At 33.1% G+C, this 27,424-nt stretch overlaps 4 protein-coding genes across 4 annotated transcripts in view; all 4 read left to right on the top strand.

Moving 5' to 3' along the window:
- Positions 1-5,664: 5,664 nt before the first annotated feature.
- LOC138124851 (uncharacterized) lies at positions 5,665-7,038 on the top strand. Its single transcript, XM_069040030.1, has 2 exons — positions 5,665-6,505; positions 6,553-7,038. The coding sequence occupies exons 1-2, from the start codon at positions 5,720-5,722 to the stop codon at positions 7,003-7,005; spliced, it is 1,239 nt and encodes a 412-aa protein (XP_068896131.1). The 5' UTR covers positions 5,665-5,719; the 3' UTR covers positions 7,006-7,038.
- A 4,281-nt stretch (positions 7,039-11,319) lies between these two features.
- Positions 11,320-12,686, top strand: LOC138123743 (uncharacterized). The gene is made up of 2 exons (XM_069038532.1): positions 11,320-12,150; positions 12,199-12,686. The coding sequence occupies exons 1-2, from the start codon at positions 11,365-11,367 to the stop codon at positions 12,649-12,651; spliced, it is 1,239 nt and encodes a 412-aa protein (XP_068894633.1). The 5' UTR covers positions 11,320-11,364; the 3' UTR covers positions 12,652-12,686.
- A 1,054-nt stretch (positions 12,687-13,740) lies between these two features.
- Positions 13,741-15,124, top strand: LOC138123742 (uncharacterized). Its single transcript, XM_069038531.1, has 2 exons — positions 13,741-14,583; positions 14,631-15,124. The coding sequence occupies exons 1-2, from the start codon at positions 13,798-13,800 to the stop codon at positions 15,087-15,089; spliced, it is 1,245 nt and encodes a 414-aa protein (XP_068894632.1). The 5' UTR covers positions 13,741-13,797; the 3' UTR covers positions 15,090-15,124.
- Positions 15,125-19,919: 4,795 nt separating this feature from the next.
- Tmhs (Tetraspan membrane protein in hair cell stereocilia) overlaps positions 19,920-27,424 on the top strand; it is a 27,054-nt gene continuing 19,549 nt past the window's right edge. The window contains exon 1 of the mRNA XM_069040102.1: positions 19,920-20,447. Coding sequence (XP_068896203.1) covers positions 20,045-20,447 — 403 coding nt within the window. The 5' untranslated portion in view covers positions 19,920-20,044. The remainder of the gene's footprint in view (positions 20,448-27,424) is intronic.

The following is a 27,424-nucleotide window of genomic DNA, read 5'->3' as shown; positions in this document are numbered from 1 at the left end:
ATTAACAATGTAAACATGTGGATTAATACAGTAGGTTTGTCAACGGGATAGTTTTATTGGGATTAGTTAACATGTTTGTTGGTGATTGTTGTTCAGAATAGAAAAACTAACTAAGGGGGTCATTCACGAAACTCAAATAATTTGCAAATTGTTAACGAAACGGCAAATACAACGCTTCAACAATATCATTTGTCATGGTTTTGAATTTGCAATGTCTTATCGAGCCTTACCGAGTTTCTTGAATAACCCCCTAAGTTTTTAGCATAAGTACGTAATTCGTATTTAGTATATCGTTATCGAAATACATTCTAAATTGGCATATTAATATTTTGACATTTGACATTCATCCTCTTTCCCTCGATTTTATTCCTCGTTTTGCGTAGAAAAATCAGTTCTTTTAAGAACTAAAACGAAATTCTGCGTCAGTGTTTTACTGTTTTCCGATATTTTTGCGAACAATGGCTTTTATTGAACAACATCAAGTCTTCATGGTAATGTCTTACTATCGAAATGGTGTAAAAGTGGAGTTTGGCAGTATTCCCTTGCGTTATCTATGGAAGAGAGAAGAATTCCCAGACATTGCAGTGAAATACAGGGTGTTTTCGAAGTTGAGACGTTCCTTTTAACATGTGATAGTATGCGTTGTTCTAAAGAGTTTAAGCCAAAACCACCTTAGTAAAATGTGTACGGCTATGAAGATACAATAAATTAATTTTTTTGAAATTTTTGAAACCGGTCCTGCTCAAATTTGCGCTGATTTGTTAGAAATTTGCTTAAAGAATTTTCAAGAAAATTGATCTGTGGGACGAAAACCTGGAAGCGGCCCAAAGAAAAGAACTCCAGAAGTGATTGAAGAAGCGAGACAAGCAATGGGAGAAGCCCCAGGCACTTCAATTGAACATTTATTTATGTCATACGATTGTGAGAAAAGATCTTCACCCATTTCCCCCAAAGATTAGAATATTGTCAATGTCCAATCTTTTTTAAAGGTAACAATTGTAATAATGTTTTAGTAATTAAATAAATAATCAATGTTTTTTAGAAAATATCGATGCTGCAAGATACAGAAATGAAATTTTGCTACAGCTACATACCACATACCGCTACGCTACCGCTACGATATAATTTTTGGCTGAATTTTACGAATTTTACCCCACCCACACAGTTGCCACATAAATTTTCGTACATATTTGCCATAATTTATCCACAATCATTTTGAATCACCGAATAGAATACATATGTTGCATCATTTTGTTTTTATTGACATTTAATTTTGCTGCTCTACGTCTTATTGTTGCACCATCCCCCAATCTAGTTTCCAATACAGCTTTCTGGTGAGTTAAATTCGGCATTTTTTATTTAAAAATTATTGTTCTCACTTTTGACAATGAAAATTAATTTGTCAAAAATATCTATTTACACGCACAATATTTTCTCTGTACTAGTTTTTTTTGCTAACCGATGGTATCTACTCATAAACTTATCATTTTTTAAAAGTTTGTCACGGTTTGAAAATCTCGTTCCGTTTGTTTCTTCGTTTTTGTGGACCAACACTTCGCACCAGTTTTTTTGCTATCCGATGGTACCATCGTTACTCTAACACTTCGAAAGTAACCAACTCATTAAACCCTCACTTACAATTAGGCATGTTACCGCAACTGTTTCGTTCGTGTCAATTTTTCTTCCCGATCCTTCTTATTCCCGTTCGCTTATCGTTGTCGTTGATCCTTCTTTCTACCTTGCCTTCCCTTTGAGTTTTCTTGTCGGTTTCTCTTTATCTTTTACGTTTCAGTCCAGCTGACGAGGCAGCTGGAACGTGGCGTATCGTCCACCATGAAAGACGGGGCGCACCCGATGGATTTATTGTAACATGAAGTATCTGCATAAAAACCCTAACACCTTGTTGTTGGGGTTAAAGGAACGCCACTGGCGCCAACGCGATGCGCTACCCGATGGGCCATAAAAGGTTGTTGGAGAAGGAACGATTGGTATCACTTTCAATGTACCAGCATAGGGCGCCTTCCTTCCTCTCAATTTAACTTCCTTGATTCATATGGTTTTTGCTCGGTTTTGTCGGTTTTGTTGTTAACTTAGGGGGTCATTCACGAAACTCGGTAAGGCTCGATAAGGCGTTGCAAATTCAAAACCATGACAACCGACATTGTTGAAGCATTGTATTTGCCGTTTCGTTAACGATTTGCAAATTTGCAAAGTTTCGTGAATCTCCCCCTTACTAAACAGTCTGCTTGGGAGTACGTAAAATTACCCTTTTCATTAAGGGTGCCTAAAAGCTAGTTTAATTTATTGCAGGTCTACAACAACTAAGTTTATGAACCTTGTCCGAAATGCATAGAGTTGATGGGTAATTGTGTTGAATAAAATATTAATTTGGCAAAGACGTACTTGCTTTTTACATTACGATAGAAACTTCTCAATAACCCCTAGTCTCAAGATCAATTTTATCAGATAAAAACAAAAATATAAATAATTCAGATCAAACAGGCAATTTATAAAGCATCAAATAAATTTCTTTGACATTTTTTTGGTATATTTTTTATCCTAAATCGAAAATTACGGTTCAAGGATATCATAAAAGAAAGATTTGAGTTGAGGACAAAAGATTTGTTATTTGACGACGACCACAAGGCTTATATTTAAAACTTACGGACATTTCCAACCAATTTCCTTTTGTTTCAAGGAACAGAAACCTAAAGAATTTGCACTTTTCAACATTTGGAAAGAGTTTTGTGAAAAAAGTAGTGTGTTAACATAGGTACTCGAAAGTTACGTCTAAAGCTCATACGAAGTGTTAGATCCCAGCAAACATTCAGATATTACAGAAAAACTTAAAAAATATCTGTAAAACACTAAAGAAGTAACGAAGTGTTTGTTTTGGGTTAAAACTCATTACAGTTTTGCAGAATCCACAATATCAGAGTGGAAGACATGAAGTTATTGGACGTTCAGCTGGTTATGGCTATAACTCCTGTTTATGACCTGTCCTACCTCTTTTACATCAGAGGTCCAAAAGAACTTTTCGAAAAATTAGAAGATTACTTTATTTACTACGACAGCAATTCTTAACATTGGTTTACAACTATACGGAACACAACAAAACTTTTTTGCTTATACATGTTGTAATGATCTAATACATTCCTTCTTTCCGCCAAATATTCGAACCTGCGCAAAACTGGTACAAGAGTGGTGGTGATCGTCATCGAAGCGGAGGGGCCTTACGTTGTGTTTTTCTTTTGGCGGAAAATGTTCGGAATGCAAACGATGAGGGTTCCAGCTGGAAGAGTACCGCAAAATAAAACACACATGTGAGGGACGAAAAATACCTTTTATTGAAAAATGCCTGTAATAAATTAAAAATGAAACGACTCCAAAATAACAGACATTAAGTTTAACGATGTAAAATAAATTAATTAGCTGAGGCCATTGCAAAGACAAACAACAAGATTGAGGCGGCAACACTTGGAACAAACAGAAAACGGGTAACTGACAGACAAAATGACAGTTTGCAAAACAAATAAACAAATTATAATTTAGTTATCACAAACAGGGACTGATAAAAACCCTCTTTAAAACCGTATCCCAGGTATTACTCATATTTTACAATTCGATTAATGACAAAACTATGCTTAATTAGTACTCGTAAATACGCGGTCAAGGTACATCAACAGGAACTTACGAGCTGGAGGTACCAAACTCTCAGCCGCGAGGGGACTCTAAAGAATAATCTGAATCATCTTGAGCTCTTGAGATCAAGCAACGTTTATAGATACTCGGGGTAACGCGCTTCGGACTATGTTAACGAGTGATAAAAGCGTATCGCAGTTGTACAATTAGCATTCCTAAACCGTATAAAGCAAGGCCTAGGTCCGCCGTCCCTAACCAACCGTTTACCGACAAACCCCGAGGTCTCTATAACCGCCGCGGGACTTCACGTCAACATTCCAGAGCCGCATAAAGCAAGGCTTAGGTCCGCCTTCGCTAACTAACCGTGGACCCCACAGAAATTTACTAGAAAACCCCACGACTTCCTGAATGTCACCTAGCCCCCCATAGGGTCGTACCTAGAACATTCTAAACTCTGACTCATCCGAAACCTAGCGACACATTGAAAAACGATTTTTAATGCAACAAACAAGAAAAATTACAATATCATAAATACATGATAACATTTTCCCTCCGTGACTACGACACTACAATCGCTAAATTAAAATGGTGGGCAAAGTGCCATTAGAAAATGTTGGCGAAAGAAAAAGAACAAAATGGACGCACGTGAGTAAGACGACCGCTACTAATTTGCGAAACTAACTAATTACCTGAAAATGACATCTTCCAGGAAAAATTTAGAGAATAACGCTTAAAATTAACAACTGGGTGCTTCTCGAGAGAAACAGCATGCAACAAAATAATATCTACAAACATACCCTCTACCACGTGGTCCTGGTACGAAAACAAAGACAACTAACACGGCATCATTTACCCTGTGTGAATTGAAACGTCTAGTTGTTCACGGGGACCCACAATATCTACCCAGGACGGTAGCGGGATAAACTAACTGTACAAAGCAAGGTTTAAAAAAAATGGATCACGTTCCACATGGTATGTTATTTTAGAAAACTCCAAAACAGAACCAACTATCCTTACATCCACGCACGCGAGACCCTTCACCCCCGCTCTATTTCCGCTCTCCCCAGCATTGCCAACCCCGTCCCTTAGTTCCTAGCCTAGCCGCTAGTACCTTAAAATTTGACGCGCTATTGTGGCAGTACCGGGAATTTAAATTTGAATTTTAAACTGTGTCACTACAATGTTAATCTAAAAGTTTAATAACATTTTGTTGATTCATTTGGAATGAGTTTGGAAAGATGGTCAACATTTTTTACTTTATCATTTATAATGAGTAACGACGAGAAAATTTAATAAATAACTCTGATCAGCCAATCAAATTATAAGTTAATAAATTCCTTTTAAAGCAATTTGTTGAAAAATGTAAACTCTCCAAAAGCATATCTTATCTGGTTTTTAAAGACAAAGCCGCGAGTGGATTTAGATACATTTTCAACACCAATCTTTGAGATTATTATCTATGGAGTATTCAATAACCTTCATTATGGCAAATTTTTTCTTTTAATTTTTCATACGTTATTCACTTTTAGAGACAAACCTAGAAAGATAATATTTACGATGGTAAACCATTAACATTTGTACAAGACAAGTTGGGTTATTTTGCCTTCTTTTAACACGTACTACCTTATTCTAAAATAGCTGCATCTGCACAACTTTCAAAATTAGGCTGTATAACTAACTTTTTTTTATTTTTTTTTTTCGACATTTGTGTACATTTTCAGTAAAAAGATGATTTCTCTGAAAGTGTCAGTACTACTAACGGAAATACACAACGATGGCTAGCACTTTTATAAGGTTTCATAAACCCTATTTAAAAATATTTGAATTGGTGACGTCTATTACACGTGTTTACCTAAAATAATTACCTAAAAAAATTATAAACAATTAAAAACTTAATAATCATTAATTATTATTAAAGAATAATTATTAAGAGCTCTAAGTTCGGTTCTTTGGATGATAAAAAATTAATGATTAGATAAACCGATAATAATAATTTGGCGCCTATAAATAATGTATTTGGGGAAAATTTGTCAAATTAGATCTAGTGATTGTACAATACTACATTTATTTGATAAAGATGAGCAGTGCTAGTGATATTAAAAACCAACTTACTGAAGTGCTCAATAGCACCGCCAGAAAGCTTAATTTAAAAAAATTCTCTCTAAAACTAAACCTGAACGCTTTGAAAGGAGATGGATTTCTCGGTGATTTTTACAAAGTGTCCATTATAGATGACGAAACAAAGAAGAAATACGATTTAGCTGTTAAGAAAGCACCAACGGAGAAAATAAGGAGAGAAGAAAGCCGCATAGACTTGGCTTATGAAAATGAAATATTTTTCTATTCGGTAATCTGTCCCGCCTTTAGGAAATTTGAAGAAGATCATGGCATATCGAAACCTTTCGATTCTGTTCCCGAATACTTCGTCAGTGATGGTCAACTGGGAAAAGAAATTATAGTGCTCAAAGATATCACAAAAGAAGGATTTGTATTAAGGGAAAAAGATTTGTTGTTGGACGACGACCACGCAAGGCTTATATTTAAAACTTACGGTCATTTTCACGCCATATCATTTTGCTTGAAAGATCAGAAACCTGAAGAATTTTCAAGGTTGACTAAATCGCTTAAGAACATTTGGAATGAAGTTTTTCAAAAAGGTAGTTTTGTTAATATAATCACAAGTCATGTCGAACTCGCGTACAAAGCGTTGGATCCTAAAGAGCATGCTGAAATAATGGTAAAGCTTAAAAAATACATCGAAAACAGTAAAGAAATACTTTATGAAAGTATAAATTATAGTGGAAAATATTACGGAATCCTTCACGGAGACTGTTGGTCTAACAACATGATGTTTAAATATCAGGTAATAATTTGTGTTTGTTTTTAGTGAGAGCTCATTATTGTTTGTAGGATCCACAAAATTATTCTGAAGTGGAAGAAATGAATTTATTAGATTTTCAACTTGGTATGGTTGGAACTCCCGTTTGTGACCTGTCCTACTTCTTTTATACTGGGGGTTCAAAACAACTCTTCGACCAATTAGAAGATTACCTTAACATTTACCATGAAAGCTTTTGCACTGCTGCAAAGAACTTGGGCAGTGATCCAGAGAAGCTACTTCCTAGAGAAGCTTTAACTCGCGATTGGAAAATCCACTCAAGATTTGGATTGCTGTTATCTCTTCTTCTAACAAAAGTTAAATTAATAAGTAAAGAAGATGCCATAGGTATGATAAATACTGCAAACGAAAAAACGGAACATGACAATGGAGATCAGTTCATGGATGTGAAATATAATGAAATATTATACAAGAAGAGAGTCCAAGACATTTTGACACATTTTCATGAAACAGATATTTTGTAAATAATTTTAATAACCAATAGATATTTTAAATTACTATGTATATTCCTCCCGAGATAACTAGATCCGGTTTGAAATACGATACCCCCCATATTCCTCCATTAATTTCCATCAGAAACTTGCTCCGCTTTTCATTTAACATTATATTAGATTACTTTCTTTGAGAGATAAGTTATTTGTATCACAACCTCATTTTTTGTGGATTTGGAAAAGCTTCATGCATAAATCTAAGATACCTAATCTTTTAATTTGTTCTAGAGTTTTTTCAAACATTCTGTATAAATAAAGCCATCATACGTGGTTTGCACATGACAATTTTTCTCGACGAATTACTTAGTTCACTTTAGAAATTGTTCGGGTTTTTGTCCATTCAAGCCACAATAACTGTGACGGTTATATCTGTTTTTAAGAAATATGTTTATCTTTTTATAATAAATGTTTTTCTTTAATTATATCTTTGAAGGTTATTTACTTCTACCATACAGAAAAATATGTTTCAGACCAGAATTAAAAGATTTCATTTTTCTTCAAACCACTTGAAACACAAGTCCAGTCAATATAAACATAAAAAAAGGGTCCGACCTTGCAAAAGGTCATGTAGTTCTGAATTTTTAATATGTTGTTTGGATCTCAGCCAAGAGTAAAACACCAAATTTGCAACTTCGAAAGACTTGTGCGCGCTGCGTGGTAGCCAAACAACAGCAAAATGTTTGCACTATTTTCAGTTTTTGCTGAATATCTCCTAAGATATGAGTCTCATTGAAAAAGTTGAAGTTACCTTTTTTAAACTAGATTAAATTCGCTACAGTTTCAGGCCCAAGCGAACTTTGTGCATGCAGCAGTTTCCGAGATAGAGCTCTTCTAAAATTGGGTATTTTTTCCAAAAAGTGAAAATTTTTTGTTTACGTCTCTTATTTTATTAAATATCGTCAAAAATACTCATCCCATGAGAAAAGTCATGGACAATGAACTTGAAGTGTATTTATTTAGCTTTAAATCGAGATCTGACGGGCAGCTGTAGGTCCAATGCTTCTCTCAAAAGTGGCAAATAACCGAAATCCTCGAAAGATGGAATTTGGGAAAAATAAATGAAAACACGTTTTCAGGGCATCAAACATCACGTATACGGCCTAAACCGATCAAATAAGTTATTTTAACGTAATTTAGTATGTGTGGTTAAACAACTTGTAGAGAGTCTGTGAATTTGGTGGAGAAATACTGCCCTCAGCGCCAGACTTGTTCTGGTTCTGATTGTATGGAAAATCATCGAACACCCCAAGTATGCTCGTTTGGAACGGGTTCATGGAGCAGGTGACAAGTGGTCTTGATTTTGATCTACCAAGAATTATTTTCCTCTCATTCATTGGTGCTTTAATTTGAGCTCCGGCGGGTACATGTCCTGACATATAAAAGAATGTTTATCATGAACCCCATTTTTACGGTCCACTGTGCTAGCTCACTACTGGAGAATCCACGCACATGTGCCAATCCACCGTAGCTTTTCATAAACCACATCAGCAATCAAATCTGACCATCATAGGCCGGACAAAAATTTATCGGATCTGCGGATTGTAAAATTTTGTTCTATGAATATCTTAAACTCAGTTGGATCCATCCGCTGTTCTAGAGCCATCATATCTTACAAATATAAGTGGGCACTCTTTGTGAAGAAATAGTGACAAACTGAATGGAAACAAGGTAGCATTTTATCGATAATATACAGGTGAAGGTTCTTAATCACCCTGACGCTCTGCCTGGATGACTAGTTTTACGGGAGTAGACGTGTGAAAATATTGGTCCCACAGCTTTGATTACCTTCCAAATTATGCAATACGGTTTTGAATTCGGCTCTTAGGCTTTGGTAAGTCCTATTTTCCTTTACAAACAAGATGAGAGACCTCTCACTCTAGACCACTTGTCACCTGCTTAATGAACCCGTTCCAAAGGAGCATACTTGGGGTAGTTGATGATTTTCCATACAATCAGAACAAGTCTGGCGCTGAGGGCAGTATTTCTCCACCGACTTCACAGACTCCCTTCAAGTTGTTAACCACACATACTAAATTACGTTAAAATAACTTATTTGATCGGTTTAGGCCCTATACGTGATGTTTGATGCGCTGAAAACTTATTTTCATTTATTTTTCCCAAATTCCCTTTTGCGAGGTTTTTGGTTATATGCCACTTTTTAGAGAAACATTGGACCTGCAGCTACCCATCAGATCTCAGATTAAAGCTAAATAAATACGCCTCAAGTTCATTGCCCTTGACTTTTCTCATGGGGCGAGTATTTTGACGATATTTAATAAAAAAAGAGAAATAAACAAAAAAAATTCACTTCTTGGAAAAAATACCCAATTTTTGAAGAGCTGTATCTCGGAAACTGCTGGACACACAAAGTTTGTTTAGGCCTCAAACTGAAGTGAATTTAATCTAGTTTAAAAAAGATAACTTCAACTTTTTCTATTAGACTCATATCTTAAGAGATATTGAGCAAAAACTGAAAATAGTGCGAAAATTTTGCTGTTCTTCGGCTACTACGCAGCGCGCACAAGTCTTTCTCGAAGTTGCAAATTTGGTTTTTTACTCTTGGCTGAGGTCCAAAGAACATATTAAAAAATCAGAACTACATGACCTTTTGCAAGGTCGAATGTTTATATTGACTGGACTATCTAATACATTTGAGTAATATACCTTTTTGCGAGATTGGTGCCACTCATTTTGCTCCTTGGAGAATATTATTTTTCAGAGGAACAAAACAAAAATTAATGAGAAGAGAAAATTCAAATAATCCTGCGTTGTATTCTTTTTTATTTAATTCAGGTTTTACGAGAACCCACACGTGGGAAATTATTTAAATGATGGAATTGAACAAACTTTAACTTAAATTTTATTTAACAAGGGAAAAAATTGATGGAACCAGAATACACCATTTTTGTGAATTTCGGTAGGTACAGGGTGTTTAAAAAATGCCGCACTAATACTATAGTACAGTGTTCAGAAGCAAAAATTGAAATAGTTTCATCGATTTTTGCATGATTTTCACCTCATTCAGAGTACAAAGAACTTCATACCAAGTAGAGTTAACCAAACTGCTGTACCCTAGAAATTCACACTTCTTAATATTGGTAACAACTTTATGGACAAAATGTTTTTGCTTACTATTTGTGACTACTTTTATTTGTGCATGGTCATCTAAAGGTTTAATAAAATTTTGCTGATTCATTTGGAATGAGTTTGAGAGAGTGATAAAAAATTTCTGTATCATTTACAATGACGAGCTAATTTAATAGATAAATCTGATTATTTCATTCATCATCGTTTTCGACCAATCGTAAGGCTTTATTTTTTGGATTATAGTGACCATTCCATTCACCTGTCATTTGTTAAAAATGGACCAATAAAAACACAATTTTACACATTTGATACCATGGTTTCAAAAAATTGGACCGAATATTCTCATTCGTGGAAATTGTATCGATAATACCACTAGTGATCCCAGCCATAATTTTTAACAAATGAATGCAGCCTTGAGAATTGCTTCCAAATGGACTCACGTGTCTTTTTTGTGTTGCGGGAAACATTTTCTTCGATTTCTGCGTTAATTTCTTCTTTCGATTTGCTGCCAAATTGCCAAAGTTGGTTCATGGAATAGTCCTCCGAATACAACTCGTAGCCCAAATTATGTAGACTATTTTTCAAACTGGTTTCACTCATTCAATTGTGCTTGGGAATCTCACTCGTGCTGACGCACTCATGGATTCATTCCCAAGCACAATTGATAATTCGTGACCAGTTTGAAAAATAATCGACATAATTTGAACTACTCGTGGTATTATAAATGATAATTTTAGAAACATGGATATATTTTCTTTAACTTTAAGTCTGTTCGAAATTCAAATACTACCCTACTGTATAGACAGGGCATCAGTTATACCGTTAATATTCGATTTATTTTGGTTTCCACAATAGTTTCAATACAAAAGGAAATACAAAATGAAAATTGGTCAAAGTTTAAGTCACAGACAATAAGTGTTATACGAATAATTATTGAGATAAAATTATATTTAACTTGACGTTTAGAAATCTTACAATTCTGAAATAAATTCTTTTTAAAGAATATTCATTTATTGACAACGATCACACGTGTAAGTACTTATTTAAAAATTGTTTTAACAAAATGAACATCAGATAATCATTATAGAACAATGACAATGAACTCTAATACAATTTTTTCAATCATTGCAGGCGATAAGTATATTGCAGATTAGATAAACTGATCTTCATTTCATGCCTATAAAAGCAATTTTATCTTGTCAAGATTTGTTACAATCGTTTTAGTGATACTGCAACACAACAAATATGACCAGTGCTAGTGATGTTCAGAACCAACTTACTGAAGTCCTGAATGACGCCGCCAATAAACTGAATTTAAAAAAATTCTCTCTAAATCTAAATCTGAACGCTTTGAAAGGAGATGGATTTCTCGGTGATTTTTACAAAGTGTCCATTACGGATGACGATGCAAAGAAGAAATACGATTTAGCAGTTAAAAAAGCACCAACGGAGAAAATAAGGAGAGGAGAAAACCACATAGACTTGGCCTACAAAAATGAAATATATTTCTATTCGGAAATCTGTCCCGCTTTTAAAAAATTTGAAAATGAACATAACATATTGAAACCTTTTGATTCAGTTCCCGAATACATCACCAGCGACCGTCAAGTTGGAAAAGAAATCATAGTCTTCAAAGACATCACAAAAGAAGGATTTCAGTTAAGGGAAAAAGATTTGTTGTTGGATGACGAACATGTAAGGCTCATATTTAAAACTTACGGACATTTCCATGCCATTTCGTTTTGTTTGAAAGAACAAAATCCTGAAGAATTTGAAAGGTTGAGTAAATCACTTTCGAACATTTGGAAAAAGTATACTGAATCAGGTGGCTTGATTACCATTCTCAAAAGTCACCTCCAAACCGCGTACGAAGCGTTAGATTCTAGTAAACATGCAGATATTATGGAAAAACTTAAAAAATACATAGACAACACCTTAGAAATATTTTCTGAGAGTTTATATTATGATGGAAAATATTTCGGAATCCTTCACGGAGACTGTTGGTCTAACAACATGATGTTTAAGTATCAGGTAATAATTTGTGTTTGTTTTTGGTGAGAGCTCATTATTGTTTTGTAGGATCCACAAAATTATTCCAAACTGCAAGACATGAATTTACTGGATTTCCAACTTGCTATGGTCGGAAGTCCTGTTTGTGACCTGTCCTACTTTTTTTATACGGGCGGTTCAAAAGAGCTCTTCGACAAATTAGAAGATTACCTTAACATTTACCATGAAAGCTTTTCCAAAGCTGCGAAGAGCTTGGGCAGTGATCCAGAGAAACTATTTCCCAGAGAAGCTTTAACTCGTGATTGGAAAATACACTCAAAGTTTGGAATGATGTTGTCTCTTCTTCTAACCAAAATTAAACTAATAAGCAAGGAAGATACCATCGATATAATAAATACTACAAATGAAAAAACCGAAGCTGACAATGGAAAAATGTTTAATAATGTAAAATATAATGAACTATTATTCAAGAATAGAGTCCGAGACATTCTGGTACACTTTCATGAAACAAATACTTTGTAAATTGTTTTAAATGTTAATAAATATGATATATCATTTTGTAGATTTTTCCCGACATACCTCGATCCGGCTTGCATTGTCCTTATTAATCGATTATAAATTTATTTCTCAAAGATTTATTTTAGAAGAAATATAAACATTGTTTATCTACTTTGAGTTACAAATAGGCTCATTATTATACCGAAAACAGTTTAATAATGAAGCATATTTGGACAAATTTGGATAACTTGTTTATTGTGTTTTTTTTTTTTTTTGGAAAGTGTACAACCGCCACTGTTCTTTTTATTTCTTTTTTTTAAGTTAATTAAAGGTTAAATTTATTCTCTTTTGAATTATTTTGTAAATCTATAGTAATATTAAACTCGATGAAATGTATTTTTTTGGTTCAGTTAAATTAAAGAAAAATCTGAAATATTTGATGTTTTAAATAAAATTTGTGGATAAACTATTTATTTTAGATGCTAAACACCTTATATCTTTTGAACGCTCATTGAAAGAGCTATCCAACGGTATATCGAAATACAGGGTGTTCCATTTAAAAAAATTTACTAAATAAAGAGTTTGCATTTGAAGCGCCCTCTACGTAATCAAGTAAAAATCTTAATGTTTTTCAACAAGGCAATAAAATTGTCGATATTTACAATGTTCTAAAAAAACCTAATCTAAATAACTATCATCTGTTATATTTTTTACAAATTTTCAAAATTTGGTTTGTCCGGACACAAAAGAGCGAATAGTTTACTAACAGTAGAAGTTAGACCATCAAATGTGGTATCTTCCTCTTTGTTTTGACGAGAGCTTTCCAAAAACACAAAAAAAGACTGGGTGTTCCATTTAAAAAAATATAAGTTTGTGTTGCCACCGATACACCAAACACCCTGTATAATCTGAAATATTTTTAAACCGTGCTCATAACTTGTATCTATAACATGAAATAATAACATTTTTCAAAGAACTTATATTAACTTAGTAAATCTACTTTGCCAAACCGCTGCGACACCCGGTATACTTCAATAGATTTTTTTTTTCAGTCATTGTAGACGATAAGTAGATTAGATAAAATGATCGTCATTTCATTCCTATAAAAACAAAAGTATTGCCAAGATTTGTTTTAATCGTTTTAGTGATACCTACTGCAATACAACAAAAATGACAAGTGCTAGTGATATTGAGAACCAACTTACTGAAGTGTTGAATGACGCTGCCAATAAGCTGAATTTAAAAAAATTCTCTCTACATCTTAATCTGAATGCTCTGAAAGGAGATGGATTTCTCGGTGATTTTTACAAAGTGTCCATTACAGATAACGAAACAAAGAAGAAATATGATTTAGCCGTTAAAAAAGCACCAACGGAGAAAGTAAGAAGAGAAGAAGGTTGCATAGATTCGGTTTACAAAAGTGAAATCTTTTTCTATTCGCAAATCTACCCCTCTTTAAAGAAATTCGAACAGGAACATCGCATATCGAAACCTTTCGATTCGGTTCCCGAATACATTGTCAGTGACGGTCAACTGGGAAAAGAAATTATAGTCTTCAAAGATATCACAAAGGAAGGATTTGTGTTAAGGGAAAAAGATTTGTTATTGGACGACGACCACGCAAGGCTTATATTTAAAACTTACGGACATTTCCATGCTGTTTCTTTTTGTTTGAAAGAACAGAAACCTGAAGAATTTTTGGAGTTGACTAAACCACTTTCGAACAATTGGGGAAAGTTTGCCGAAAAAGATAGTTTTATTAACATGATCAAAACTCACGTCCAAGCCGCGTATGAAGAGTTAAATCCTAGCAAACATGCAGACATTATGAAAAAACTACAAAAATATATAGACAACACTAAAGAAATATTTTGGAAGGTTTTAGATTATGATGGAAAGTATTTCGGAATTCTTCACGGAGATTGTTGGTCCAACAACATGATGTTCAAGTATCAGGTAATAATTGTGTTTGTTTTTGGTAAAAACTCATTATTGTTTCGTAGGATCCACAAAATTATTCCAAATTGGAAGACATGAATTTACTAGATTTCCAACTTGCTATGGTTGGAACTCCTGTTTTTGATTTGTCTTACTTCTTTTACACCGGAGGTTCAAAAGAACTCTTCGACAAATTAGAAGATTACCTTAACATTTACCATGAAAGCTTTTCCGAAGCTGCAAAGGACTTAGGCGGTGATCCAAACAAGCTGTTTCCCAGAGAAGCTTTAACTCACGATTGGAAAACATATTCAAGGTTTGGAATGCTGTTGTCTATTATTCTTATCAAAATTAAACTAATAAGCAAAGAAGATGCAATCGATATTATAAACACTGCAAATGAAAAAACGGAAGCTGACAATGGTGCGGAACAACAGTTTATGAATATGAAGTATAATGAAACATTGTATAAAAAGAGAGTGCAAGACCTTCTGATTCACCTTCATGAAATAAATAGTTTGTAAATGATTTCAACATTTAATAAACGTAGTGAAGTATTTTACAGATTTTCCAATAACATTCTTGTATTCGTTTCATTCCACTGTAAACAAAAATATTTCGATTTATTTCAGTAATAGCCGTTTGCACCGGCGTTCCTTATTTTTTTACCAAGCTTAAGAACGATTGTTGCTACGATTTTAATAATTGTAACCAAGGTTTTAAGCTCTTCTTAATTTTAAACTACGACGGTGCAAACGGCTATAAGTAATCTAAAAAAACATAAGTATTGTTGATTTGAAAACAACATAATTATTTTATCTACTTTGAGTTACAAATAGGCTCATTATTATACCGAAAACAGTTTAATAATGAAGCATATTATTAAACTGTTTTTGATAACTTTTAGCTTATGTTATATTGGTAACATCAGCCGTTTGACGTCAGGCGTCAAGGTAACGAATTGAGCTACGTAAATTTAGTCAATATAACCTTACATTTTTGTGAAAAATGTCTTTTACCAATCCACGCGAAAGTCCCTAGTCTAACATGAAAGCTTGAGCAGCCGAAATTTCAGGGATTAGTAAAGCAAAGTAGATAAAATAGTATATTACACTCGTTTTATAAGACGTATTATCACATTCGCTCACACTCATGTAATAATACAACGTCTTATTAAACTCGTATAATAATATACTATTAGTTACTTGTACCGTGATAAAAATTCAATACAAAAAAATTTGAAATGGCGACTTAACAGTTGTATCCGAGCCCGGGAAAACATTGAACATTTTCTATGAGTGTTAACAGAACTGTATTATCTTCTAGTGCTTTATTTCTTTTAAATTAAAATAACACAACAGTGTAAATGATCTCAAGGTAGGTACTTTACAAATAAACAAGTATCTCAAATTGTTTTCAGAATTAGCTTTCTTCTTCGCTAAATGAGGCCGTTTTATCTTCAACGAATCGTCAAATCTGCCCAATAATTGAGCATAATAAATAAAATAATTTTACTTTCTACCTACATCAAAAGTTTTGTGATGGCATTCACACTGACAGCAGTGACAGCCCTCGTGTGATATTTAACATTCACATTCAAAGTAAAACGCTGGAAATTTAAAATTAATTTATTTTGGCTTATTTTCGAAGTGGTATTTACGAGTATAATCCAATTACTGGTAGGCAGTACTCGCTTCAAGCAACGTATAATCAGTTTTGGGAAATGTTTCCCGAATTTTTGATCACTTTCACCCTCTACTTTAAATGAAAAAGTTGTCGAGGATATCGTAAAAAAATCCCAACACTTCCATAAGAAAGGCTCTCCCTTCAAACAGGTTTGTTCCTTATCCTTCCTATTCCACCAATTTGTTGTTAGGTATTTCAAGTTGTTTCTTTGTACCGTTGATTTTTATACATAGGTACACTTCTGTTCAGTGAAAAAGCATACACTTACATTTTGCTTGTGTGAATCAGGTTTACCATTACCTGATGTCACTTTCAATGTCAGTGGCAGGTAATTGAAATAATTCGATTTCAGTCAGTGAAAGTGTACTTCATGCCCCCTCTAATGTTACTGTTGTCAACATTATAGGTATTATTCTTTATTTTCAAGGTTTATTGTTGGTTCTTTAAAGTCTGGTATAATCAAAATTCGTTTGTAAATTCTTAATTACCTGTTAACTTAATAGGTATGAGTAAACATGGAAACAAACATCAAGTAAATTTACACAACCAAAAAATTGCAAAAATGTCTCTCAAGACTTGTATGCTTTTTCCGTGAACAGAAGTGTACATAACCTACAATTTTGTCGGTGTTGATTTCACGTCAAATATCTTTCAAAAGACATATCCTGTTGCAGTATTGCAAACAGCCGAGTAACAAAATGCTCTTAATTATATTGCCAAATTAAACAGTCCTTTTTGATTACCGGGTAGTTTGTACGCATAATAACTACAGCTGTCAATATGACATTAAACAAATATATTTCATAACAACTCATACATTTCAATATGTGTAATTTTAAATGTGCCTATGGCCAGGTTTGGTGATTGATAGTGTTGATACCCGGTATGTTCGGTAACACTAAAAATACATAGATTAAGAAAAATGGATAAACCTACTAAGAATATAATTCTCCACTTTTCGAGATTTGTTAAAAACTCTCGAAGTCAACATATACTGTTTTCTCAATTTGGTTGTAGGTCGTAAAATTTTATTGCATACTATGAGCGATTAACGGGCATAATGGTTGGGTTTGAAAAGGTTGGGAAGCGGCGCATGCCATTTGCCGGACAATGCAAATATACAAAATGTACAATACAACCCTGCTCAGAATGTTACCTGATAGTGGTAAACTAGGATTTATAAGCCCCACAAGATCTTTAACTTGAAGTACCATAAAATTTTACGACCTATAACCAAATTGAGAAAACAGTAAAATACTGTTACTCCAATTAATTTTCATAATTGTTCAACAGTAGTTTTAATATCGCAGTTGCTCAATAATTTTTATATTTGTTTCGTACTTAATTCACCCTAATAAAAATATCAAAAAATGCATTGCTGATGTTTAAAGGTTTTTGCCATTTATAACAGCACAGGTACCGTTATTTATAACCTACAACAATTTTGTTATTTTGTTGTTTCCAAAGCAACTGATAAGGATTCGGTAAGTTGGTTTAACAGCGTATGTTAGTTAAGCAAGAAACTAATGTCAATAAAGAAAAAAAACTTCTCTCTCAGAACTGCGCAACCATGTATACAGCTGTGTCATAGTTGATGTATAATAAATAATTTAGAATTATGTATATTACATATTTAAAATATAATAATAAATTAGAATAATTATTATTAATAAGTAGATTGAGTGACGATGCTTCCTAATTTTAGAAATAAACAGTGAACTGTGGAGGCTAAAGTGGTTTTGAAACTGGCATTCTAAATAGCACCGATGCCTTTTTTTCACTTAAATTAAAAAATTTGTTACACAGTCTAGGACTGGTTTACAAATCTATGAGGAGCATGATGACCAACTCAATAAATAGACCGGGACCAAAAGCTTAACGTGACTTCCGAATCACGAGATAAAATATAGCCTTTTTTTTATTTCGTCCTGGGTCGGAATCAAACCCGCGACCCTCGCGTCCCTGAAACGGACTCCCTTTGGCTATATTCTACTATAATAGAAATTAGCGCACAAGTTTGATTTTACACTCTTCTGTTTTTTGTTAAGCCATCAGGCCAAACTGAGTTGTTTCATAATTTTGAACGACCTGAAATATTATTCTTTTTGCTCTATAACCTCGTCATGTACACACAATTAAGTTGCTCTAAGAAGAAATAATCTCATTATTAGGCATTCACAATCTTTTTGGGACCCAGTTGGCTATGACCATGTAATGTTTTTGTTTGCAGTACCTGGGTGATAATTAAATTCCCTTGGAGGCAGATTTCTTGAATGTTCTGAGAAATACGGTTATAGAGTGTTTTGTCAAGCTGGCAAAATGTAGAACATAAGATAGGGACTGGGAGGCCAACAGTACGTATTCCTGATGCCATAGCAAATGTTAGCCAACAATTGGAAAATTAAAATCATTGAATTCATAAAAAATGCTTTATTCAAAAACGTTAAATTTGATCCATTATCCCATTAAAAAAAATCAAGTTGGCCTTGTATCTCAAAAACAAATAACGGTACAAAATTGAAAAAAATACGTTTAAATAGAATTTAAACCCTCCTAAGGGTATACCAAGTTTCACGGAGATCCTACAAAGGGTTTTTAAAATATCTAATCAACTGTACCCATTCTTAATAGCGACCCTGTATATTTTTTTTACATTGTTGTAAAATTGAAACTATAGAAACAATATATAACAGTGTGTGAAATGCGATTTCACACACATAAGCTTTTCTGTTTTTCACTTCGCACATTTATTTATAAATTTGTTTGGACCAAACTCAACAAGACAAAAAATACGAGTACGAGTAAATAACTCTTTCGACCATGCGGCCTCTCCAAAAACCGAAATTAGACAACGACAAACCACAAAAAATATAGCACAATGTAAGATCAATCGGTTTTTCTTTTGTCGCAATTTTTTGTTTCTTTTTTTTGATAAATAATCCGCCTAGGAAAAACGAGGCACCCCGAATGGTGAAGCCTTAAATATATAGCCAAAAATTAAGAATATTTTGTAGTAAATATTGTTTTTTATTAAACTGTGATCTTTGGTTAAAAAAGGTTCAAATGTATGTTTTTTTACATAAAAAATATTATTACTTTGAATAGTCAAAGTTACAATAAATTAATAAATTGTCTAGAAAAAATATAAAATATTCTATCATAAACATTTTCAAAAAAATATACATTTTGATTTTTTCTACTAAAGGGAATTAACAATTTTCTGTTTGAAAACCCACAATGAATCGTTGCACCTGAGAAACGTGAAAGTGAAAACTTCATTATCCAATTTCCTAAGTTAAAAATAGAATACTTGTCCTGTCCTTTCACAAAATAAAGAAAGAGAAGAAAAAATAGGAAGGAAATGCAACAGCAAAGTTTTTAACTATAATGACATATCAAGATTAATCTGGCTCGCACATTTCTTAATTGCACTAAAAGTAATAACAAATTCAACTCGACTAGAATAAAAAATAAATGCAACAACACGGTTTATAACATAAACAAGCCATTTTTGTATTTCCTATAAATAAACGTTCTGCAATTATTAATTTTGTTGTTTCTCTTTTTCTTTTATCTCTGTTTGCTATCGAATTCTCGTACGGATTTCAATCACCTTTGGCCGGTAAGCGAGTGCCCCCTCTCTTACTGAGCCAAGTCCACAGTTGGGAAGACTCGGTATTCAGGTGTGTCAGGTAAAAGAAGGTGAAACCATTCTTGGTTTGTGTCCGTTGCGAAAGAGCGCACCGCCATCTTCGCGCTATGTGTTCATGATTGTGTCTTCCGATAATCGAAAATGGGCTCGAAAATCGAATATGTGGACTCGTCCCAGATCTACGCCACCAGCTACGTGCGCAACTCGAAGGCCATAGGGGTCCTCTGGGCGATCTTCACCATTTGCTACGCCATCATCGGCGTCGTCTCGTTCGTCACCCCGGAATGGATTGGCGACATCGAGGGCGACACCCCCGGCAAGTTCGGCCTGTGGTCTGTGTGCTATGCGGAAGACTCCGGTGAACAATGCAAGGGCAGACTTGACGATTTTATGAGCATCGCGAGCAGTGCCTTCCAGGCCGCCACGGTTTTTGTTGGATTAGCAGTGATTAGTGCCCTTCTGACGATTTGTGCCATGATTTTGTTCTTCTTCTGTCACTCTACCACGGTCTTTCATGTCTGCGGCTGGACCCAGCTGGTTTCTGGTAAGTGAACGTAAAGTGATTGCCTCTTTTCTTACTGTTCGCAATTATTCAAGCTCAAATCGATAACGATACCGAAACCATATCTCATGGTAGAGAACAACGCTCTAGCCAACGGTTAGACCAGATCGCTCCTATCACTTAAGTACCTCTTCTTCTACAGACTTCAGTTGCAAGTTCATTGCTTGTTGTTCAGTCATGTAGATTTTCTTATAAGAATTTGAAAAATTTAACCTAACCTATCTCTTGTAAGAAGGTTTCACACTATGAAAAAATTGTAAAAATGTGTCATTTTTATTCTGACAGTTTTCGTTTTTTTTGCAATCAACTGTAGGTACTATTGCGGACACGGAATCTTGGACGATTTGTCATTCGATTGACATAAAAATGTAAAGCTGGCTTTAAGTGCAACTAACCTCACTTTCGATTTTTTTATTTTTATCATACTGACATATCAAAAATAAACTTTCAAATGTCAAATAGTTTCAAACGTCAATCATAATAATAATAATAATAATAATAATAATAATAATAAATTAATATAAATACATAAATAACATAAATAACATAAATTTGACGTCTAAAATTCCGTGTCCGCAACTTTACAAAATAAGTGCAAAATTGAGCATATTTCCAAAACAGCTGATCCGTTTGAAATCGAAATGAAAAGAACTTGAGTCCTCACTCTCACGAACATGCTGCAAAAAGAAAGATTCAGATCGGCGTATTTTTGCTACATGGGAAACGAATTTTCTTTTTGAAAATATGACATGCATGGGCGATATTTTTAGACATCATCATACTCCCATTTTCTTACGGAACGTGGACGTGATACATTTAAGAAAAATGTTAACACGTGTTTCACAAACATTCTCTATGTCATCAGAGTTAAAGAGACAATTGGTAGAGAGAACATGTGAATGCCTATTTTCCTACTTACACAGTGACTTTTTTGAATGAAGATCGTTCAAGTAAAATAAATTTCTTTTTTGTTTGACGAGCCCCTTAAGGGCTCCAAATCGCTTAAAATCTTTAAAATTAGCTTGACGTTTCGTTTTGACAAGTTGTGACATTTATCAAAATCCGTTCACATAGGAGAAAATTCTCAAATTCTGAAAGTATTAAACAAAATAGTAATTTATTATACGAGTTTTCTAAGAGACCATTTTGTCGCACGCGTTTTTTAGTTTGTAAAGCAAACAACTGTGACAAAATGGCTTATAAAACGAGTATAATACAATATTTTTTCTATTTTGCCCTTTAAATTTAAAAAAAGTTCAAAACATAATGCTAGGGAAATTATATTTGACAAATATAAGGGTTGGTAACGCTGGTAAATAGACGAACAATTGTATTTAAGTTTTGAATTTAAGGTTTCGTGAAGTGCAGTGATCACGTAAAGTCCTCCTCGAAAAATAGTCAATTTTGACTTAAATTGTAAATCATTTTACAATAGGAGAGAAAATCGTCTTATAACTACCATAAATAATTCCATAAATAAATAGGGGCTGTTACTTTACCTGATGTTTGCTCTTCCTTGAGTCGGCACTGCACAACAAAGGGACAATAAAGTTAGAGGGTATTATGGTAATTATAAGAGGATTTGATGTCCTGTTGTAAAATGATTTACAATTTAAGTCAAAATTGACTATTTCTAGACGAGGACTTTAGCAACAACTCACTATGAGTCACTGCTAACACTAAAAATTTAAGTAAATGTTCCTAAAACGCGTATCGAAAAGAGCTCCTTTTCGAAACCCGTTTGAGTGTTATAGGTGACTGTGTTATAGGTGTAAAATAAAAAAAATCCCTTTCAGAACACTAAATTAAACAGGGATTTGGGATTAGTTTTTAGTTTCAAAAATGTACATTTTGCAGGAGCTTTAAATTTATTGCTTTAGTGTGTTCATTACAAAATTACTTTGCTGATATGAAAATATCGAAATTCAGTCATGTAAGTCTCATTTTCTTATTAAAGTATTTATTTTTTGTGAAAATTTCGACGTAAACTTGGAATTTAGAAATAGGTATCTCAAGAATCATCAATTCAAAGGTCATACATTGGCATAAATGGGCATAATTTAGAATTTAGTAATCTATCCAAATCTTGAAAAAATTGGGGTTTCCCATTTAAACAAATTGACAATGGAATGAATCATTCTGAAAAAAGGAAAGTACCAACAACAAAAATTTGAATAATGTTTCTAAAAAGTTGACTTGTCCGAGTTATTTTCAAAAAAGTCGAAAGAGCTCACTGTATAGTAGTGTTGCTGTCAAGTACTTTTGGAAATAAAGAAAAAAAATGAAGCCATCAAAAAACTGTTTTCTGAGTAGTGAGGAATTTCTGAAGTCAACAAAATATGTATAATTAACGAAGAAAGTATAACTTGTGTATGCACAGTAAAAAAAACCTGATCCTACATCTGTTTTAATATAAATAATAATGATAAGGGTATAAATTTTGTAGTAAATTTAACCACTAATAAACTATTGTTATTGTTATTATTCGTATTTTAGCACATTGCTAACTAGAATTGGAACTAGATAGAAAAGACATTGCGTGATCACATCAGTAAAGTTTCTTGCCGTTGGGTATGACACATTTGCAAAAAACTGTAGTATGGTGTAAAGAGAGATTGGAAAACAATCAACATGAAAGTACAAATTGTGTGGTATCGTATACCAGTTAATAAAAGTTGCATATATGTATAGTGTGAACTAAAGGCAAAACGTCAGTTGGCTTAAGCGGTGTTTCAAACAGAATCAAAGTGTATGTTTGTCTCCAGGGCACTTAAATCAGTTTTAGTTGATTTAAGCCCATCTAAACGAAGAGTTTTGTTCGATTTTCGTTGTGATCCACAATTCGTTAAATCAAGATTGACTTACCTTAAATTAAGATAACAGAAATACGATGGCCAGAAGGAATGGGTTGGGTCAACAAAAATGGATACCACTTCTAGCAAATGGGTTAAACGACACTACACGATACAATTGTTGATATTTACACCACGATGGTCAAAGTGCTTCTTTTTTTCCCTAAATGTGCCTCATGGGCAGGGATTTATCAATCCCGACATTGTGAGATCGTTTACGCGAAACAACCAATCGAAGGGGGTGTAACTATTCTTTTTTTGAATTTTAAACTAATCTAAATGACGCGCTGAAAATAAACCAAACAAAATGAAACAACTAAAATTAAGTATATTTGCGAAACCTAACAGTGTATAAAAGTCACGTTATCTAAGATTATAGAGCGGGTAACCCAAATTGGTTCATAAGAATTTATTTTCCAAAATTTTTGAAAAAAGTGCAGGAAAATATCCAAGGGGTAACATTGTCCTACATCAAAGTAATGTTTCATCTAACATCGTTTATGTATTATTTTAAGATCGACAACATAAAATTATTTAGCCATTCACTTTAAAACTAAGAATTGAGGCTCTATAATATGGTTAATGGTTAAGTTATGATTTTCAACAGCAGAAGCTCCATAAATGCATATCAGTACCAGATTCGCGGAGTACCTAAGAAATATGGTTTTCTGTTTCAGTGAATGGTTGAGTGACACGAAAAATTGCCTACAGTCCCATTGAAAATACGTAGATAAACAAAATAACAACAAAAATGTTATAACAATTGTTAAACAAATGTATTCTTTTCGATATAATTTTAAAGAAAAATATAAATCATACATTGTATTCAATTTGGAGTCGTTGATGGCTATTTATTAAAGCACTCGTGGTTTAATAGATCTCTAAGAAATTTTTTATGAATATTTCAGTATATTATTGTCATTTACACCAAAAAACTTCCAATATTAATGTTCAAACTCTACTTTTTAACATCTGTTGCAGATGTAGTTATATCCGTTACCTTGAATTACCAATTAATTCAAAATTCCCTAGAATTTGACAATTTAATTTTTCTATTTAAAAATTAAAGGAAGGGTGCAAATTCTAAAAAATAACATAAAAAACTCATTTTATAAAGCCATTGGCGCACTCGTCCCATTTACATCTGGGACTCGTGCGCCAAATCAACCCTTATAAAACTCGTTCTTTAATATACTATTATCATGATTTATGAGTAGTTTTTAAATAAATAGACCTAAACTCTAGACAAGGAAAACATTTTTGTATTTGTTCTTAGTTAAATTAAAAGTTTTAGGTGTCACAATAGAGAAATTGGAAGTACTTTAAAAAAAAACAAAACAATGTTTCAGGATAATACCTATTATCAGATTTTTTACAAAACTTAATGCCAATAAAATTTACAAAATATCTCGCACCCAGGTTTTAATTTTTATAGCAAGTTAAGTTGTACTTGTTTTTAACAAGTTTAATATTATTTAATCTTTATTTCATTATTTTGAACATTTCATTTAATTTTTATTGAAGTAAAGAACCTCATTATAACATAAAAAATTAATCTATAGTTTTTTTGCAAATAGCATTTTGTTTGTAAATTGTCTATTACAACCATTTTGGTATCACAAAATGAAGTAAATGGTGGTAAATGACTAGATAATATTATTGTTTAATCTAAAAACAGCGCTAAGCTTTGTAATTTTCCCAAAAATAAAAGTTAACAGGGGGTTGAAAAACTAGCATGTAAAACCCTATGGCCAGTCTTAAAAAAACTCACTGTATATCGTTTCTTCTGTTTGGCCCAGAACAATGTGCTTGTTTCACACTGTGACATCACTTTCTTTTTTATTCACTTTTAATTTATCATTTGTTGAAAATAACATTTGCGTTGTTATTTTTGAAAAAATGTTCCACTTAAAATATTTTTTATTCAAATCTTTTAATCTGTAAGTTTAGTTCATCGAATTACATCTGTTTCTTTTACAATTTCTAGTTTACAAAAACTTACTATCAAATGTGGAGAACAGGTGAGACAGATTATTCCAATTTAATTTTACAAGCTTCGGCTATTAAATATTCTTGATAAACTCCATTACTGTGGAACAACATCTGTTTGTTATCAGCCAGTTCAGAAAGCAATTCTATAATCTGTTGTGGTAACTATTCTTTTTGTACGATTATTTTCTAAATCAACAATAGCAGAAGTAACAAACATTTTTAATTTTTAATTATAGGACATGTTTTCCCTATCGATTTCGCTTCTTCACCTCGTACCTGGATAACAATTTCCTAATATAGGTATATATAACAGAAATTAAAATCGAAAGTACATAATTGTGGTAGATTAATTGCTTAATTAATTAGTAATTACTAAAGTAATTAGATAGTTGGTTGAAGTCTACTTAAAGTATTTTTTAAATAAATCACTTAAAGGCACTGGAAAAGACAATAATTATTTAAAAATGGTGTCAGACCTAAATTCCACTATCCCTCCGCAACCCGGCGGCACGGCAATTTTGCCGGAGTACATACACACGGATATTACTATCAAGTAATAGAAGTAATAGTGCAGTGCTTATCAACATAATTACCGGTGTCTCGCCTCCGCATTTTGACTTTGTTGTGTATTATGTTCTGTGTCAATGTTAAGGAATCTCCTCACGATATGACATGAGTACAATAATATACCTTTTTGAATTTCATTTTATTATTTATATACAGGGTGTAACAAAAATAAGTCCATTTATTTTAACTGCTAATAGTACTCATCAATTACAACAACTTTTCTAAATAAAATTTCTTTGAATTTGCAAAATTGAATTGCCATTTGTCTACTTTTTATTTTGATGTGACGTTCACGTTGAATGCAATTTTATAAATCTGAACATTTTCTTGAACAGGAATCGCAAAAACTGAATGTTTTTATTCCCTTCGTGTTGCATTTGATGAATAAAAAGGTCTCACTTTCGTTTGTTTTTTGTTACCACCTTGTTTTATTTCTTTATTAAATGTAGCTATTTAGATTAAAATCGTTTGATAGGCTGGAAAGCAAAGTTTTAGTAAACTTAAATTAATTTTTAAAACCCTTCAGAAGTTGTTTTCGAAAAAAAAATATTTAGAAATGTTGTTGTAATTGATGAGTACTATTACCAGTTAAAATTAATGCACTTATTTTTGTTACACCCTGTATATATTATTAATAACAAATTTTTTAAAATTTAGTTTCAAAGAAAAATATAATTTAATTTCAACGCTCAACCTCGAAAATTAATATCTTTGTGGGGTACATCCGAGAAATTGTTTTTATAGAAACTTGTGATGCTATTTTCACTAGATCTACCCAATCCTTTCTGGGACACTCTGTAGTCTGTATAGACACATTTGTTATTAATTTAGCCACAATTATAGTAATATTTCAAAAAACAAAATTTCACTATTTCTGAGTAAATTAAAACTGAAAATCTGTTTTCTACTACAACCAGTATCAAGTCGTCAGAAAGATTTCTAAATATGTATTTGAAACTACAAATTTTCTCATAATCACACTTTCCTCTGCTAATTCTAAGACAACCATCAATTTTCACGAAATTTTCTTTTAGGTCAGGTTCTGAATTTAAACAAGCTGTAATTACTTGTCTCGACTGTTACCGCCCACTGAACCTCCATCACGCGTCCTTCTCCTTTCAGATTCTTCACTGGTGCATCATCGTTTTATCCATCTTTGCATACAATCATTTCCTGCTCTGCACTGAAACCGATTAATCGAATAACCTCATCTGATCGTGTCGTAATTGAGGAAATTGGAAAATCTTACCTTTTTATTTTGCGACAATCAGATAAATTAGTCGGAACAAAGCGTCTTGCTCTGGTAATTCGGAGCTCTGTGGTGCCCGCAAAAAAGATTCATCGCAAATCTGAGATTTGTCGGAAAAGCATAACGATCGTGCGATTGTTGTAAATGAAAGTGGTGTTTTGATTTAGTGGAGGCCTCTCTAAAAACGAATCCTCTGAAAGTGTTTTCTGACTTGGTATTAACCCAAGTCAAGTTATGACGACCTTGTTGGTGACACTAGAGAACAGTTATAATAAAATTTGCATCATTGTCAGCTGACA

This window comes from Tenebrio molitor, chromosome 2 (assembly GCF_963966145.1).
Source record: "Tenebrio molitor chromosome 2, icTenMoli1.1, whole genome shotgun sequence".
NCBI classification, from domain to species: Eukaryota; Metazoa; Arthropoda; class Insecta; order Coleoptera; family Tenebrionidae; genus Tenebrio; species Tenebrio molitor.
This window is presented reverse-complemented; position numbering and strand designations above follow the sequence as displayed.

Coding starts and splice junctions, on each gene's coding strand:
- LOC138123742 (XM_069038531.1), top strand. CDS start 13,798: ATGACAAGTGCTAGTGATATTGAGAACCAACTTACTGAAGTGTTGAAT. Junction 14,584..14,630: donor ACATGATGTTCAAGTATCAG/GTAATAATTGTG, acceptor ATTGTTTCGTAG/GATCCACAAAATTATTCCAA.
- LOC138124851 (XM_069040030.1), top strand. CDS start 5,720: ATGAGCAGTGCTAGTGATATTAAAAACCAACTTACTGAAGTGCTCAAT. Junction 6,506..6,552: donor ACATGATGTTTAAATATCAG/GTAATAATTTGT, acceptor TATTGTTTGTAG/GATCCACAAAATTATTCTGA.
- LOC138123743 (XM_069038532.1), top strand. CDS start 11,365: ATGACCAGTGCTAGTGATGTTCAGAACCAACTTACTGAAGTCCTGAAT. Junction 12,151..12,198: donor ACATGATGTTTAAGTATCAG/GTAATAATTTGT, acceptor ATTGTTTTGTAG/GATCCACAAAATTATTCCAA.